Here is a 15,334-nt window from a genome sequence, read left to right as displayed (position 1 = left end):
GCAACACCAAGTTGGCACAATCAATGGCATCAATTTGTAGAAAATATTTAAAATATAAAACAAAGATAAAGAATCTCCAAAATGAAACTAACAAGAAGTATTGAAGGTTATTTTTATTACAAGTGATTGGCAGAAACTGGCCAGCAGTTTAATGCTTCTGAAACCATCCAGTCATCAGTCTCTCCACTCCAGCCTTGAGCTCCTGGTTCCTCAGGCTGTAGATGAGGGGATTCAGAGCTGGAGGCACCACTGAGTACTGAACTGACAGGGCCAGATCCAGAGATGGGGAGGAGATGGAGGAGGGTTTCAGGTAGGCAAATATGCCAGTGCTGAGGAACAGAGAGAGCACGGCAAGGTGAGGGAGGCAGGTGGAAAAGGCTTTGTGCCGTCCCTGCTCAGATGGGATCCTCAGCACAGCCCTGAAGATCTGCACATAGGAGAAAACAATGAACACAAAACAACCAAAAGCTAAACAGGTAACAAACAATGAAATCCAAATTTTTCTGAATGTGGAGTGTGAGCAGGAGAGCTTGAGGATCTGGGGCACCTCACAGAAGAACTGGCCCAGGGCATTGCCATGGCACAGGGGCAGGGAAAATGTATTGGCTGTTTGCAGCAGAGCATTGAGAAAGGCACTGGCCCAGGCAGCTGCTGCCATGTGGGCACAAGCTCTGCTGCCCAGAAGGGTCCTGTAGTGCAAGGGTTTGCAGATGGACACGTAGCGGTCGTAGCACATGATGGTCAGGAGGAAAAATTCTGCTATGATAAAGAAAAGAAAGAAGAAAACCTGTGCAGCACATCCTGAGTAGGAGATGGTCCTGGTGTCCCAGAGGGAATTGTGCATGGCTTTGGGGACAGTGGTGCAGATCATGCCCAGGTCGCTGAGGGCCAGGTTGAGCAGGAAGAAGAACATGGGCGTGTGCAGGTGGTGGCTGCAGGCTACGGCACTGATGATGAGGCCGTTGGCCAGGAGGGCAGCCAGGGAGATGCCCAGCAAGAGGCAGAAGTGCAGGAGCTGCAGCTGCTGTGTGTCTGCCAAAGCCAGCAGGAGGAAGTGCCTGATGGAGCTGCTGTTGGACATTCCTTCACTCTGGGCATCATGGACTGTTGAAAGAAGTCATTGACAAAGTGTGATCAATTGCTTTGAGTAAATTCTATGTATTTTATTTCGAATCTCTCCCAAATCACCACTCTTCCTGTAAGGGAATTTTGCTAAATCTTTTGGATTTTGAGTATGTGCTGCTGAGTTCCTGCTACATCTTTAGCACTGCTCTCAGCCTGAACACTTGGGAGATCCAATTAAAACAGGGCTCCCTGTGCCCCACTGAATTCAGTGCTAGTCCCCACACAGGAGTCTGTTGAATATTCCAACTCGTCTGTTTCAGGGTGCCTGCATTTAAAAATTTATTGAAAAATAAAGTGGACTTTTTGAACACTCGATTTAAAAATAATTTTCTCCAAACCCTTCTCTCTTTCCCAATGCAGCTGGACAGGATGGGATACCAAGGGTTGGTCTGGCTCTCTGCTGCCTGCAGTTGTGCCTACTGGGAGCTGTTTCTCTCTATCCAAGCCCTGTCCCTGCCAGTGCTGCCTGAGCCCAGCCCAGCCCTGGGGACTCAGCTCTGCCCTGCAGACCCCTCCCAGCACAGGGCACTGCCCAGGGGCATCTCCCTGGCAGTAGAGCCTTAAGGTCAGGCCAGACAAACAGAGATGCTGCAAGCCAAGGTGCTGCTGCTGCTGCCTGTAGGGAGAGGAGGTTGAGGAGGCTCTTTCTGAGGGAGAGCTGAGGCCCATCTGCTGATGCCCAGGCTGACAGTGCAGGAGTGTCAGTGACACAGCCAAAGCTGACAGCCCCTTTCCCTTCCCTTTAGGATAAAACTGAGAGCAGCCTTGGCCATGCAGCACCATCTCCAGAGCAGGAGGAATCTGCTCTGATGGGGGTGGCTCCTTCCACCTCCAACTTCTCCCCTGCAGCGTCCATGGGGAGCTGCCAGGAAGGCTGAGAGCTGCCCCTGGCAGGTGGCACATGCCCTGGGCTGGCCAAGAGCCCTGAGGGCTGCAGGAGCTGCTCTGCAGGACAGCCCTGGGCAGCCCTGGCTGCAGCCCCAGCTTCAGCCCCTGCAGCTGTCCCTGGCAGCAGGAGCCGTCCTGCCCTCTCCCTCTGATGGTGCCCAGGGCAGCCCCGCTCTGCAGCACATCCTCCTCCTGCTCCTGTGTCACAGAGAAACTGGGAGAGTCCTCCTGACACATCCCCCAGGCTGTGGGGTGTGCTGGCTTCAGGAGATCCCTCCAGGAGCACAGGGAACATTGCCCTGCACCCACACACTCACCAGGCACAGGGCTGTGAAGATGTTTCCCCAAGTGAAGTCTCAGCTCAATGTCTTCCCAATCCTGATTGCCTTCAGCCTGTCTCTGCCTGGCTCCTGTCCCCTCAGTGCCTGCAGGCAGAGCCCTCAGGCCTGCTGGGCTGGGAGAGGAGCTGGGCCTGGGAAGAGCTGTTCCTTTAAAGCTCAGCAACACAGATACAGCCAAGGACTTTAATGAGCCTCTTGGGGTTTTGGTGTTGTTTACATCACACTCAGTCCCTCAGAGGGTGTTCAGAAAACTTCTGAAGAACTCAAAATTAAATTGAAACTCTGAACTTTCTTGAAGTTTTAATGGGTTCCACTGAGGGAGACGACTGAGAAAGTGTCCTCAGGCTCCAGCTAGAGCAGAACACTGGAGGCAGTGATGACAGCTGGGGACAACCAAGGCCAAGGTGTCTCTGGTGCTGAGCAAAGCTGGATGTGTTTGAGGAATGCCAAGGGCCAAGGCCTGAGCCCCAGCCCCTGGCCAGGCAGATGCTGTCCCTCCCTCCTTGCTCAGGGCTCTTGCCGCGATGGGCACTGGCATGTGGGGATGTGCAATGGCAAGGGCAGGAGCATGGGGCGGCCCCTGCCAGGCTGCTGAGCAGGGACAAGGAGGCAATGAGGCCCCAGGCCTGCAAGGGTCACTTGTCTCCTGCTCCTGCCTCAGGCCCAGGCCCAGCAGCCATGGCCAAAGTGCTGCCCAGGTTGGCTCTGGCAGGGCTGTCTTGCAGCTGCTGCCCATCCCTGTGCCCTGTGCAGCCCAGGCTGTGCTACGCTGTCCCTGCCCTGCGCCCCTGTCCCTGCAGGCTGTCAGCATCCCCCGGCTGCCCCACCTGGCTGGGCCCTTCCTTTGCTGCCAGCTCTGCCTCCTGCCTGCCTCTGCCTGCCCACACAGAACATTGGGTTGACCCAGACTCCTTCTGGGAGATGTTCTGCACCATAGCCCTGCCCTGGGAGGAAAATTCCTTTCTCTTCGTGTTCTGTCTGGGCCTCCCAAGCTGCATTTGTGGTAAAATTTCTCTATCTGGCTCTTTCCCACTATGGAGAAAAGCTCCACCATTTCTGACTCCCACTTTTAAGCCCTGCCAGGCCTCTCCTGTTCGTTCCTCAGTCTCTTCACAACACAGACCAGGCACAGCAGCCTCCATGTATGGGTTATCTTCTCTTGGCCTGCAAACCCCAGCCTGGGAGATCTTTGAGCCATCTCCAAGGTGCTTTCAGATGAAAACATTCTGCTCATAGTGTTGGAATGTATCACAAGTGCCCAAGGCCAGGCTGAGGTGTCTGTCAATGGCAAGATTATGTCTGGGAGCAATCCTGGGATAGATGGAATTTTGTCAGCCAAATTCCAGTTTTTGCCATGGCCCCTGGACAAGGCCATTTTTTTTCCATAGGAAGGAAGGCACAGAGCCCTGTTGCTTCTGAGGTAGATGAGATGTGATCACTAGAGGCCAACGCCAGGCAGACCTGGCAGGTTTTTTTCTGGGTACTTTTCCCTTGCCTACAGGAAATTTTTCAGGGGGGAGTACCAATTTTGTCCACGGGTGTCTGAATAGAGAGACAGTTCTTTGCATAGGAAGGACAGCATGGAGCCTCAGTGATTCAGGAGCTGATAAGAGGCAGCCCTCAACATTCCAAGGTCAGCTGGACCTGTCAGGTGGCCCCTGGGAGGCCAAACCAGCCAGACCTGTTCCATGTCCCCATGGTTCCAGAAGGCCCTGCAGTGTCACAATGTTCTCCTTGCTTCTGCAGTGTCACGATGGCCCCGTGCTTCCATGAGGCCCTGCAGGGTCACAGTGGCCCTTTGGTCCCGTGAGGCCCCATAGTATCGCAATGGTCTCCATGATTCCATGGGGCCTTGCAATTCCACAATGCTCTCCATGGATCCACGGTGTCCTGCAGGATCACAACGGCCCTTTGGTTCCATGAATTCCCACAGTGGCACAATGGTCTCCACGGGAAGCAAGCAACTGAGTCCCAGTGTTGCAGGGGCAGATGAGAGGCAGTCACCAAAGGCCAAGGCCAGCCAGACTTGACTGTGTTGGCAGAGTTTTTCTGGGAGAAATCCCTGGATATACAGAATTTAAGAGGTAGGATCCCATCTTTGGACATGGACAACTGGACAAGAAGGATGATTCTTTTTCATGGGAAGGAAATAATGGAACACCATTGTTTTAGGGGCAGAAGCAGAGGCTATCTGAGCCACAAGCCAGACACACCTGTTTGTCCTGGCAGCTTTTGTCACAGAGGAATCCTTGTATATACAGAATTTTCTGAGGCTGAATCTCAATTTTGACCATGGACACCTTGACAAGAATGACAGTTCCTTTCCATTGGAAGGAAAGCACCAAGCCCCAGTGTTTCAAGAGCATGTGAGAAGCAGCTCCCAAGAGGCCAAGGGCAGCCAGACCTGTCTGTCCTGGCAGCTTTCACTTGAGAACAGTCCTTGGATGGACGGAGTTTAGGAGATGGAGTCCCAGTTTCGACTGTGGGCACCTGCTTGAAATGGATGGTTTTTCTATAGGAAAAAAAGCATGAACTTCAAGTGTTTTGGAAGAATATGAAAGGTGGCCACCATAGGCCCAGCCAGCCAAACCTTTCTCTCTTGGCACCTTTCATCTGGGGGAAATCCTTGGATGTAGGGAATTTTGGAGGTGGAATCTCAGTTTTGGCTGTGGGCATCTGGCTAGGAAGAAGAGTTCTTTTCATTAGGATGGAAAGCACAGAGCCCCAGTGCCTCAAAGGCAGATGAGAGACAGCTCTTCAGAAACCAAGGCCAGCCAGACCTGAGTCTCCTGGAAGCATTTGTCTGGGAGAAATCCTTGGATACAGGGAATTCTGGAGGTGGATTCCCAACTTTGGCCATGGGTGCCTGGATGTAAAAGATGCTTTTTTCCCTAATGAAAGAAAAGCACATGGTCCCAGTGTTTCAAAGGCAGATGAGAAGTGGCCCCTGGGTGGCCAAGCCAGCCGGATCTGTCAGTCCTGGCAGATTCATCTGGGAACAAACTTTGCATATATGGAAATCTGGAGGAGGAATCCTGATTTTGGCCATGGACACCTGGAGGAGAAGGACAGTTCTTTCCACATGGAGGAGAGCCCAGAGCCCCAGTGCTCCAGGGGCTGATGAGCAGCAGCTCTCAATATGCCAGGGTCAGCTGGACGTGTCCGGTGGCCCCCAGGTGTCCCAGCCAGCCAGGCCTTGATGCCTTGAGAGGCTGCCTAGAGCAGAGGCTGGACAGTGTTACAGGAATAAAGTAGGGATTTATTAAAAGGCCTTCAAAGGATACACCTGGGACAGTACAAGAGCCCGGCAGAGGGTACACCCAAGATAGACAATGGGTCACACATTTTCACACTTTTATAAGCTTTGGTCCATTTCCATTTTGGGGTTAATTGTGCCAATTACAGCTTCAGGTTGTGAAGACCCATCCTCCCAGTCTGCTCTGCTCAATTCACTGTTTGCACTTTTTGGGCCTGAAGCAGCAACAGTGTCCTTGGCTCTCCTAGGTTTCTAGGTTTCCTACTCCAGTTATGGAGAAATATTTCAAAGAGCTTTTAAAAAAATGCACTCCTATTTTAAAGGGTGTATTTCATTACTGCTCTCTTTGGAGCAGAGACAATTTCAGCATTCTGTGATTGATATTGATCCAGGGTCTCTCCTCAGCAGCTCTGGCCTGCTCACAGAAGCTGTGCCTTGTGCTCTGACCCAATGTGGACAATCTTGCTCCACATTGCCCAGCCCCATCCTGTCTGTCCTCACTCCCCTGGGACCTGATGTGCTTGCAGAGCTGGCTGCACTCAACTTAAGAGGGGTTTTCCCTTTGTGTATTTTTTTAAGCAATCTCAAACTCCTGAATTTCCCCACTGAAAACATACACACTTCTCAGTTGTGTGCCAAGACCAAGTTGCCACAATAATATTTCCCTTACCCAAGGCAGAACTGTGCAGAAAATGTTTTAGACTTTTGCACTCCATGGTTCCATGAGGCCTTGCTCTGTGACAATGGACTTTTGGTTCCACGAGGTTCTGTACTCAACAGTGGTATCCTTAGTTCCAAGTGCCACCATGGCCCTTTGGTTCCACGGGGCCCCATTGTGTCACAATGGGCTCCATGATTCCATGATGAATGCAAAAGCTTTGCATAAACAATGAGCAACACCATGGTCTCCTTGGATCCGCATTGTCGCAACGAACAATGGGTTCCATGAGATCTCAGACTGTCACAATGGATATTTGGCTCCACGTGGCACCTCTGTGTCACAAAGGACCCTTGGTTCTATCAGGCCCCACAGTGTCACAGGGGTTTCCTTGCTTCCATCTGCCCCAAAATGTCACAGTTTATCACAAATGTCCGGTTTTTCTCGGCTGTTTGAGGGGCCTGGAAGGCCCGGGGGTGGCCTTGGGGCAGCCCGCGTGTTGAAGGACGAGAAGAGGCTTCAGTTCTTCTTTCTGGTTTTATGTTTATTAATTGTTTATCTAAAAGATGTTCTTTCAGCCTAACAAAGATCTGCTCAGCAGTCAGCCATGGGCACACTGTCTCCCTCCGGGGCAAGCACCTATCTTTATACCCATTGTGACGTGTACAATATTTATCATTTTTCCCCAATACCATCTACTCTCATTGCTGGGTGCACTCTCAGTAATAACCAATCCAAGAGTGCCACCGTGGCCAAAGAAGATGGAGGAGAAGAGGAACAGAAGGAGGACAGGACACACCCCAATTCCTCCATCTTACTCCTCCAAACCCCCCTGTACATAAATCCTAAACCCTGTGTCTCACTCTCTAATTAACTAATCCCTTCACCATTCACCCGGTGAAGCCCTCATCCTTGTCATCTCCTGTGCAGGGTTAAAGTCCTGCCACCAGACACTTCTGGCAACATTCCAGGACTCCCGAGACCCCCAAGCTGGTCTCGGAGGCTCAGCATCTTAGGACTGAGATCTTGAGATCCGACATCTCCCCCTTCTGTTTGCCCCAAGAAAACCTCTTTTACAATCCGATTCATGGCATCTGGGACGACATGGATGAGGACTAGGAGAGCTATTACAATATAAAATCCTAAACTATTAAAACATAAAATCCTACCCTTAAAATTCTTCTCCAAATGGGAGAAATGTCAAAGAAATCTGCCCTTAAAATTCCTCTCCAAATGGGAGAGATGTCAAAGAAATCTACCAGCTGATCAATATATGATCCTTTGTCAGTTTCCCCTGTAATAGGTAAATTTACCCCATTGCCTATTGCAATTCAAGATCCCAAGGAGAAAACCCCCCAGAGTCTTTCGTCCTTATACAGAAATATTCAAGACCCCAAAGAGAAAACCCCCCCAGAGTCTTTCGTTTCTCTTGTTTCTCTTCTGAGTTGTCCTTTGCAGTCTGAGTATTCGTTTCTTCTTATATCTTGTTGAGGAAAATCGTTGCATAGTTGCATCCGGCATGTTGTGCACTTCGGTCATTCCCCCACGAGTGGCGCTGTCACTGGGCTCCGTGGCTGGGACGACTGCATGAACACAACTGCCTCTTTGTTCCGCCGATTGTTGCTGTTTGCAGGCTCACTCAGGGGTTACCTAGTTTTTGATTCAACTGACAATAGGGTTAGAACACACAAGCTTCCCCGGGAGGGGAGAGGCTTGGGACCCCGAGGGTTTTTACCAAAGGCACCAAGTCTGGAGAGGGCCCCTCCTCGCCTGAGACGTCACCGTGGGTCTGGCCCACCCCCGCCCGCGCTCTTTACTCTGCGCATGCGTGCTTTCCGAGCCGCCCTCTGTCTCTCCCGAGGTAATTTTTTCCTCTCCCTTTTTATTCCGCCTCTGAATTTTCCCCCTCGGTCTGCCCCTGACTGTCTCCTCCTCCTCCGACGCTGTGTGTGTGTGTGGCCCTTCGTCAGTGTGTGCGGCCGCCCCCGCCGGCACCCGCGCCCGCCGCGACTCGCTCCGGGTTTTTTGCGTCACAACCGCGCGCCTCCTGCGTCTCACCGCAGCTTTCTGGGATTGCGCAATTTCCCCCATGCCGCTGCCCATGTCGGACGCCCCTGCTGCTCTGGCATGTGACTTCTCCGAGCCCTCGCGAACTCCGCCTGCCGCACACGCCCCCGCATCCCCGCCGGTCGGGGCTGCGGCCTGGCTTCCCTGCTCCGTTGCCGCGGCATCGCGAGAAAGCGCGCCCCCCGGTCCCCTCTCCCCCCCCGTTCTCCCTCTGCTCCTGAGTCCTCCATGCTCTCTGGACTTTTTGGACGCTTTTTGGGAGTTTCCCAGGGTTTCTGGGTTTTGGGACCGGGTATTTTAATAATATTTCTTGCTCTTTTTCTCCAAGAGCATTTTCCTCTCGGCCTTTTAAGGCCAGAGCTAATCTTTTCCGGAGTCTTGCTCCCCCCTCTTTTGAGGGCCCCCCCCCCAGATGTCTGCTGCGTCTGTTGGATTATTTCTTCCTGGCCTTTTAAGGCCAGAGCTAATTTTTTCCGGAGTCTTGCTCCCCTCTCTTTTCAGGGCCCCCCCCCGGACGTCTGCTGCGTCTCGGGGGTCTTCCTTCCTGGCCTTTTAAGGCCAGAGCTAATTAATTTTTTTTTTTTGTGTATGTTTGTTTCACACCTTATAAGGTGGACAAAATTTCCCGTTGTTCCTGGGAAGGTGTGCCTCCCATGTTCTTATTTTCAGGCTTTCTTACCAAATCTGGTGTCAGAGCAGTCTGGACGTCTCGATCTGTCCAGCAGATCAGGAGAAGTGGTTCCAGGGCGCCTTCTGGTTCCAGTCCGGGCTGTTCTGCTACGATTGTCTTCGGCAGAAACTGAGAGGTGGAATTCTCAGTAACTGCTGGTTTTTTGTTTTGTTTTTTTTTTTTTTTTTTTTGCAGTCTCTGTTGGCTTTTTGTTTTCTTCTTCTCTCTCTTTTTCTTCAGGGCTTTGAAGGTGGTGGTGGTGCCCCCCCCGAAAGGTTGTGGTGGTCAGAGCTCACCCAGTGGAAGCCAAATGTCCGGTTTGTCTCCCCGAAAGGTTTTGTGGTGGTTCGTGCCCACCCAGGGACGCCAAGTGTCCGGTTTATCTCAGCTGTTTGAGGGGCCTGGAAGGCCCGGGGGTGGCCTTGGGGCAGCCCGCGTGTTGAAGGACGAGAAGAGGCTTCAGTTCTTCTTTCTGGTTTTATGTTTATTAATTGTTTATCTAAAAGATGTTCTTTCAGCCTAACAAAGACCCGCTCAGCAGTCAGTCATGGGCACACTGTCTCCCTCCGGGGCAAGCACCTATCTTTATACCCATTGTGACGTGTACAATATTTATCATTTTTCCCCAATACCATCTACTCTCATTGCTGGGTGCACTCTCAGTAATAACCAATCCAAGAGTGCCACCGTGGCCAAAGAAGATGGAGGAGAAGAGGAACAGAAGGAGGACAGGACACACCCCAATTCCTCCATCTTACTCCTCTAAACCCCCCTGTACATAAATCCTAAACCCTGTGTCTCACTCTCTAATTAACTAATCCCTTCACCATTCACCCGGTGAAGCCCTCATCCTTGTCGTCTCCTGTGCAGGGTTAAAGTCCTGCCACCAGACACTTCTGGCAACATTCCAGGACTCCTGAGACCCCCAAGCTGGTCTCGGAGGCTCAGCATCTTAGGACTGAGATCTTGAGATCCGACAGTTTTCCCTTTTGCTGCTGCAACCCACAGCAAAACCCAGTCTGGCAAGAAGGAGCAAAGGGTGATATTTGGAGTGATGGATTTTGCCTCCCCAAGTCACAGTGATGTGGGATGGGGCCCTGCTGTCCTGGAGATGGATGAACACCAGCCTGCCCATGGCAGGGGGTAAGAGACAACAGCCTCTGTCCATGGAACTGCAACAGCAGAGAGGTCAGGAGAAGGCTGGGTTTAAAAGATTCTCACCAGCACAGGAAACATCAACATAGGACATTTTCTTGAAAGCTGACATTTTAGAGCATTTTTTTATACAGACTTGGACTACCAAATACCAAGTTTAACAGTTTTGGCTTTCTCTGGGCCCTGAGACCAGTTGGAATCTTTTCAGCAGTCTGTGCTGTTCCATCCCATTTTAAATGATCAAATTGAGAGCCAAACTTATAAGAAAATTTAGCAAAGATTTATTAATTTGTCTGTGAGACCGAAGTTTGGTCATCGAAACCACCTCAGCCAAGGGTCAGCGTCGAGCCCGGGATCGGCGCTGGGTGAACACAGATCTGACCTTCACATGTCAGAGTCTCCCCCGTTCATGAATGATGCTTCACGCAGCAAGTTCATATACAGTTTATTCTTCCTGAGGCAGAAATGACCGAATGTCCTTTGTGTCTCTTCACATGCAGAACCGTGGCTTTACATGTGCAGAGGTAGACAAAGACTCAGTCCAGGTGTCTCGATGTTGTCAGTCGACTCCGGGGAAGTCAGCATTCGCATGCATCAGGGTGGCGCTGTCGATCATCGTGGTAGATGTAATCATCAAGGTGATAATTGCTCTTAGGTGGACCCGGCAACCGAGGGAAGCCGGTGATTATTGGCCTGGAAACTTTTATTCTTACGTTAAAACCCCAGTGTTTATCTCAGCGAACATCCAGGTACTAGATATGAATAAGACACTGCTCCTGGCCAGGATGGTCAAAAGACATAGAGTGAATTTTACAATATTTTATACATTAATAGCATGAATTATCTCTATCATATACTACAATCCCTCCCCATTTATATCACCAATTTAATTCATGCTCTCAAATTGCTAAATTTTTCATTTTCTACTTCTACCAGCCACCATTGAGAGTCTTTCACAAACAGAGTGCCTCCCTTACACTATTCTGTACTCCCCTTGTGGAACACCCTGTTATCCCATATTATTCACATTCATTCGCTTTTGCTTGTTTCTCGAACTTTGCCAATACTTCAGCAGCATTGCTGGCATACTTCCTTTCTCCCAGTCACATGATTTTAGATGTGTTGCCTCCGGAAGCTCCCTCTGGATCCACAGGAATTATTGCTATCTGCATTCCCTGGACCACAGAGTGGATCAGTCTAAAAAAGCATGGAATTAGACAAGGCAGGAGTAGGATTCCAGCTACTGAACAGAGCACAAAAAACATCACTTTGTTCCACCAGGCCCCATCAAACAATTTGTCCCACCATGAAGATTGTAAAATCGAGTTCCATTTTTGAACTGGGACATGGGCCATCTTTTTGATCTCGGCCACCAAACCTCTTATGGTTTCCCCATAATCATCAATTTCAATACAACATTCTGATTCATTGAACCTTGCACACACGCCCCCTTCTTTGGCCAGCAAATAGTTTAAAGCTATTCGATTCTGGTACACAAATGCCCGTACCTGGGTGTGCTGCTGACTAAGTAAATCCAGGGCCTCAGAGGTGTGATTCAAACTAATTCCCACCACTGTCTGCAGCTGAATCAGCCAGTTCAGTAGATAAATCAGAGTCCTATACCCATAGCTTCCATCCTGGGCCCACGTGGCCGGTCCATAATAATCAGTTATTCTTGCCGCCAGCCACTCTTCCTTCTCCCAGGCTTGCTTACCACTTATCACTGGTATCATCATTTTCAGATTTCTTCTCTCTCTTCTCAGGGTCTCGTATAATGGAGCCCCTAGCTGTTTACTTTTTGTTCGAGAAAGAGTAAAGAATACCGGCCGAATCATGCCCAGAGTGCATGATCCCTTCCACCTTGGGGGTAACTCACCGTATGCCTTCTTTCCACAAATCCAATAAATTCCATCCAGGGCTTTCCATCTAATGGTTATTTTCCCTGGGTCTCCCCAGTACTTTCTCAGGCCCTCCAAGAATTGAAAAGGGTTGACTGCAGGATTTTTGACCCAACACAGTCCTATCCTTTTGTTCCATTCACAATTTGTCTCATTCTTCCTGCTCCAGTACCCTGAAGGGCGTTCTGGCTGCCAGACCTTGCTTTTGGTGTTTGAGTTCACCGTCAGGGTAAACACACACGGGGTGCATCCCACCATTTCGGTGTACTCCTTTCCTTCTCGACTGGTGCATATGGTTTCAATCACCCTCTGGTCCAAAATACATCCCTCACGTCTCTGTGCCAATTTTGAGACCCTCGGATTGTCCCATTTCGAAAGCTGTTCCAGAACCAAACCTTCCCCTTTCCAAGGTCAGTTTTCTGCTGACTTCAGCCCCCACAAATCCAGCAATTTGACAATCCCAGTTCAATTGCAGTTTCCTTCATCAGGTCAATGAACAGGTTCCTGTCTGGGGAAAGCAGTTCCCCATCAGCATATTGTTTCTCCAGCAATTCATACTGTTCTTCCAGGGTTTTTAATCTCTCCTGTTCAACTTGCTTTGTCCTCATTTCTGACTCCCTTCGCTTCAATTCCTGAGTTATTTCTCTCATTCTTCCCTCAGGATCCTCACCATCTTCATTTTTCGTGAAACAGACAACCCAATCATATTGCAGGCACACTCTATCATCATTCGCTTCTGCTAAATCCAATATGATTGGTTCTCTGCTCAAGGTAAATTTCCTATCAAATTTAACATATCTTTCCATCCAATACATTTTCCCATTCATCATGCATATCCCCAGCCTCGCATTGTCATAACACGATGGATTCACCTGGTGATATGGGACAAAGATCGATTCCATTTTTCCCCCAACTCACATGGTTGGGTTACATCGGTTACAAATGGAGATTGACATTATTTCTGCATTTTTTTGTATCTGGTGTTTGTGCTCATCTGACTGCCCATTCCTTAGCCCTGCCGCAGGATTGATACACCAAAACCCTGTTTCCAATTCACACAATTTGACCATCATGCCATTCTTCCAACAGTACCTGCCAGGTTCCCTGAGACAATCTTCCAGGGCTTGATATGCTGAGGGTTTCTTGTTCCCTTTACAGCTGGGACCACCTGAGTGCAATTTCCACTCTCATATGTGGAGCTCTCATTTCCACCTCTCATCGGGACCTCAGTGTGCAGACTCTGCGTCCTGCACATGACTAGGCTCAGGCCAATCAGGATTCCCACCAGGCGTACTCCGCTGCCTTTGCCTCCACCCCCTGGGGTGCCACCAGCGGCCAGGAAGACCATCTTCACAGCAGCAGGAGTATTCTTCAGGGAATACATTCTCTGACCTAGCCGCATACCTCCTTTTAAAGGTGCCTCACCGTGAAACCTTGACAGCATCTGAGCTGCACGGTACCTTTATTGATTTCCAGCACTCCACATCCAGAACCTCTGCCTTTGATCTAAGATTTCCAAGCACCCTGTTCTGAAAAATCTGAAACCACTCCTGTAAATCTAATGCAATGATTCCTAGGCTTGTGGCTAGGGTTAGGATTCGGTCAGTCAGCTCCAGCTCCTTCTTCAGACACTGAGTGCACAACCCCTTCGGCCTCTGTCCCCTTCTACAGTGTACTACAAACACCTCCTGACAATATTCACACTTGAAATGTACAAACGGATAGCATACACAGTCAGACTGTACACAACCTGTCCGCTTGCCGTTGGTCATTTACAATGATATTGGAGTTTGAGTTTCAAGTCGCCTGGGGAAGAAGTGACTCTCCACTCGGGCGCTTCCTCCTGATGTTCGACTTTCTTCACCCTAGACGCATGTGTCCAGCCTTTCTTCGCCATCCGAATGGCCGTGTCTGTTGTCAGGAGCACAAGAAAGGGACTTCCCCAGTGAGGAGAGAGGGATGCCTCCTTCCACAATTTCACAAGCACTCTGTCACCCGGCTGGATTTTGTGGATAGCGAATCCCAGAGGAGCACTCTGAGATACTATCCCTTGTTTCCTGAGTTCCACAAATTTTTGTTGATTGCCAACAAATATGGTTGAATCTGACAATCCTCAAGCCTGGGGTGTCCTGCCAGCATCACATGTCTATATGGCATTTCATATAGCATCTGAAAGGGTGAGAGCCCTGTCTCTGAATGAGGCATCGTCCTGATATCAAGCAAGGCTAAAGGTAGGCATTTCAGCCAGGACATCCGAGTTTCTAAAATTAATTTAGACAACTGCGCTTTCAGGGTCTGATTCATCCTTTCCACTTGTCCTGAGCTTTGGGCATGCCACACAGTATGGTATTCCCACTGAATGCCTAGCACATCAGCCATCTGCTTAATAATCTTTGATGTAAAATATGTTCCTTCGTCCAAATCAATGTAATTCACTGTGACAGTCTGTCAGAATTTTCCTTCATCTGCCTCATGATCGTCCTTGGGAGACCACTGAAGGGAACACCCCCCTTTGACTAGAATCTCTGACTCTGAGGGAGAAAGTCACATGCCACGGGCCCTGAGACCTGAAAGCTCAGTGTTAAGCTATTGTTTTCACAGGTGTGAAAGGAAGGGGGCACCGTGCCCCATTTGAACAATAGCAGCTTTGGAAGCTGTCCCACCTCTCGGCCTGGCTGGACTTCTCCTGACTTTCAGGTGGTCTCCCACAGAAGACCCTCACCTGTTTTACAACCACCGTGACAGACAGACTGAGATGTAAGAAGCCTCTCCATCAAGGACTGAGACATGAACCTCCTAAAAGGCTCCTCTGCTCCTTCCAAGGACTGGGACTGAAACCTCCAGTCCGGGGAAGGTGTGTGGGGGAGGCAAGCTGACCGAAGCGAGATGTTTGCCTGCAGGTTGTGACCACTGGAGCAAGAAAACAATGGCTCTCATTTACTGCTGAGAACATAGACTACCTGTTCCCTATTGTATCTGTTTCCCCCCTCTCACAATTTTCAGTAATAAAAACCTCAGAGTTAGCTAGAGCCTTTGAGATCTCCCCAGCATAGCAGGCGAACCCTCGACTGAACTGGACCAAAGGACTTCATCTCTACGTTGATAGCTATATCCCCTCTCCCTCTCTCTCCTCTTTCTCTGTCTTTTTCTCTCCCTTAATCCCTCTATCGCATTTTTGCTGTGGTTATTTCAATAAAATTGCATTTGACTTGATTATCACTGCAAACACCCTTGTACCATGTTGGTTTCTGCACTCTGAGATCATTCCTACGAACC

The 15,334-nt window shown here is 49.9% G+C and overlaps 1 protein-coding gene across 1 annotated transcript; it reads right to left on the bottom strand.

The window, feature by feature from the left end:
- Positions 1-148: 148 nt before the first annotated feature.
- Positions 149-8,499, bottom strand: LOC141726616 (olfactory receptor 14J1-like). The gene is made up of 2 exons (XM_074531566.1): positions 8,403-8,499; positions 149-759 (listed from the first exon to the last, which is right to left on the bottom strand). The coding sequence occupies exons 1-2, from the start codon at positions 8,497-8,499 to the stop codon at positions 149-151; spliced, it is 708 nt and encodes a 235-aa protein (XP_074387667.1).
- Between the last annotated feature and the right edge of the window lie 6,835 nt (positions 8,500-15,334).

Source organism: Zonotrichia albicollis, chromosome 37, assembly GCF_047830755.1.
Source record: "Zonotrichia albicollis isolate bZonAlb1 chromosome 37, bZonAlb1.hap1, whole genome shotgun sequence".
NCBI lineage: Eukaryota > Metazoa > Chordata > Aves > Passeriformes > Passerellidae > Zonotrichia > Zonotrichia albicollis.
The sequence above is the reverse complement of the archived record's forward strand: the minus strand, read 5'-3'. Positions and strand labels throughout refer to the sequence as shown.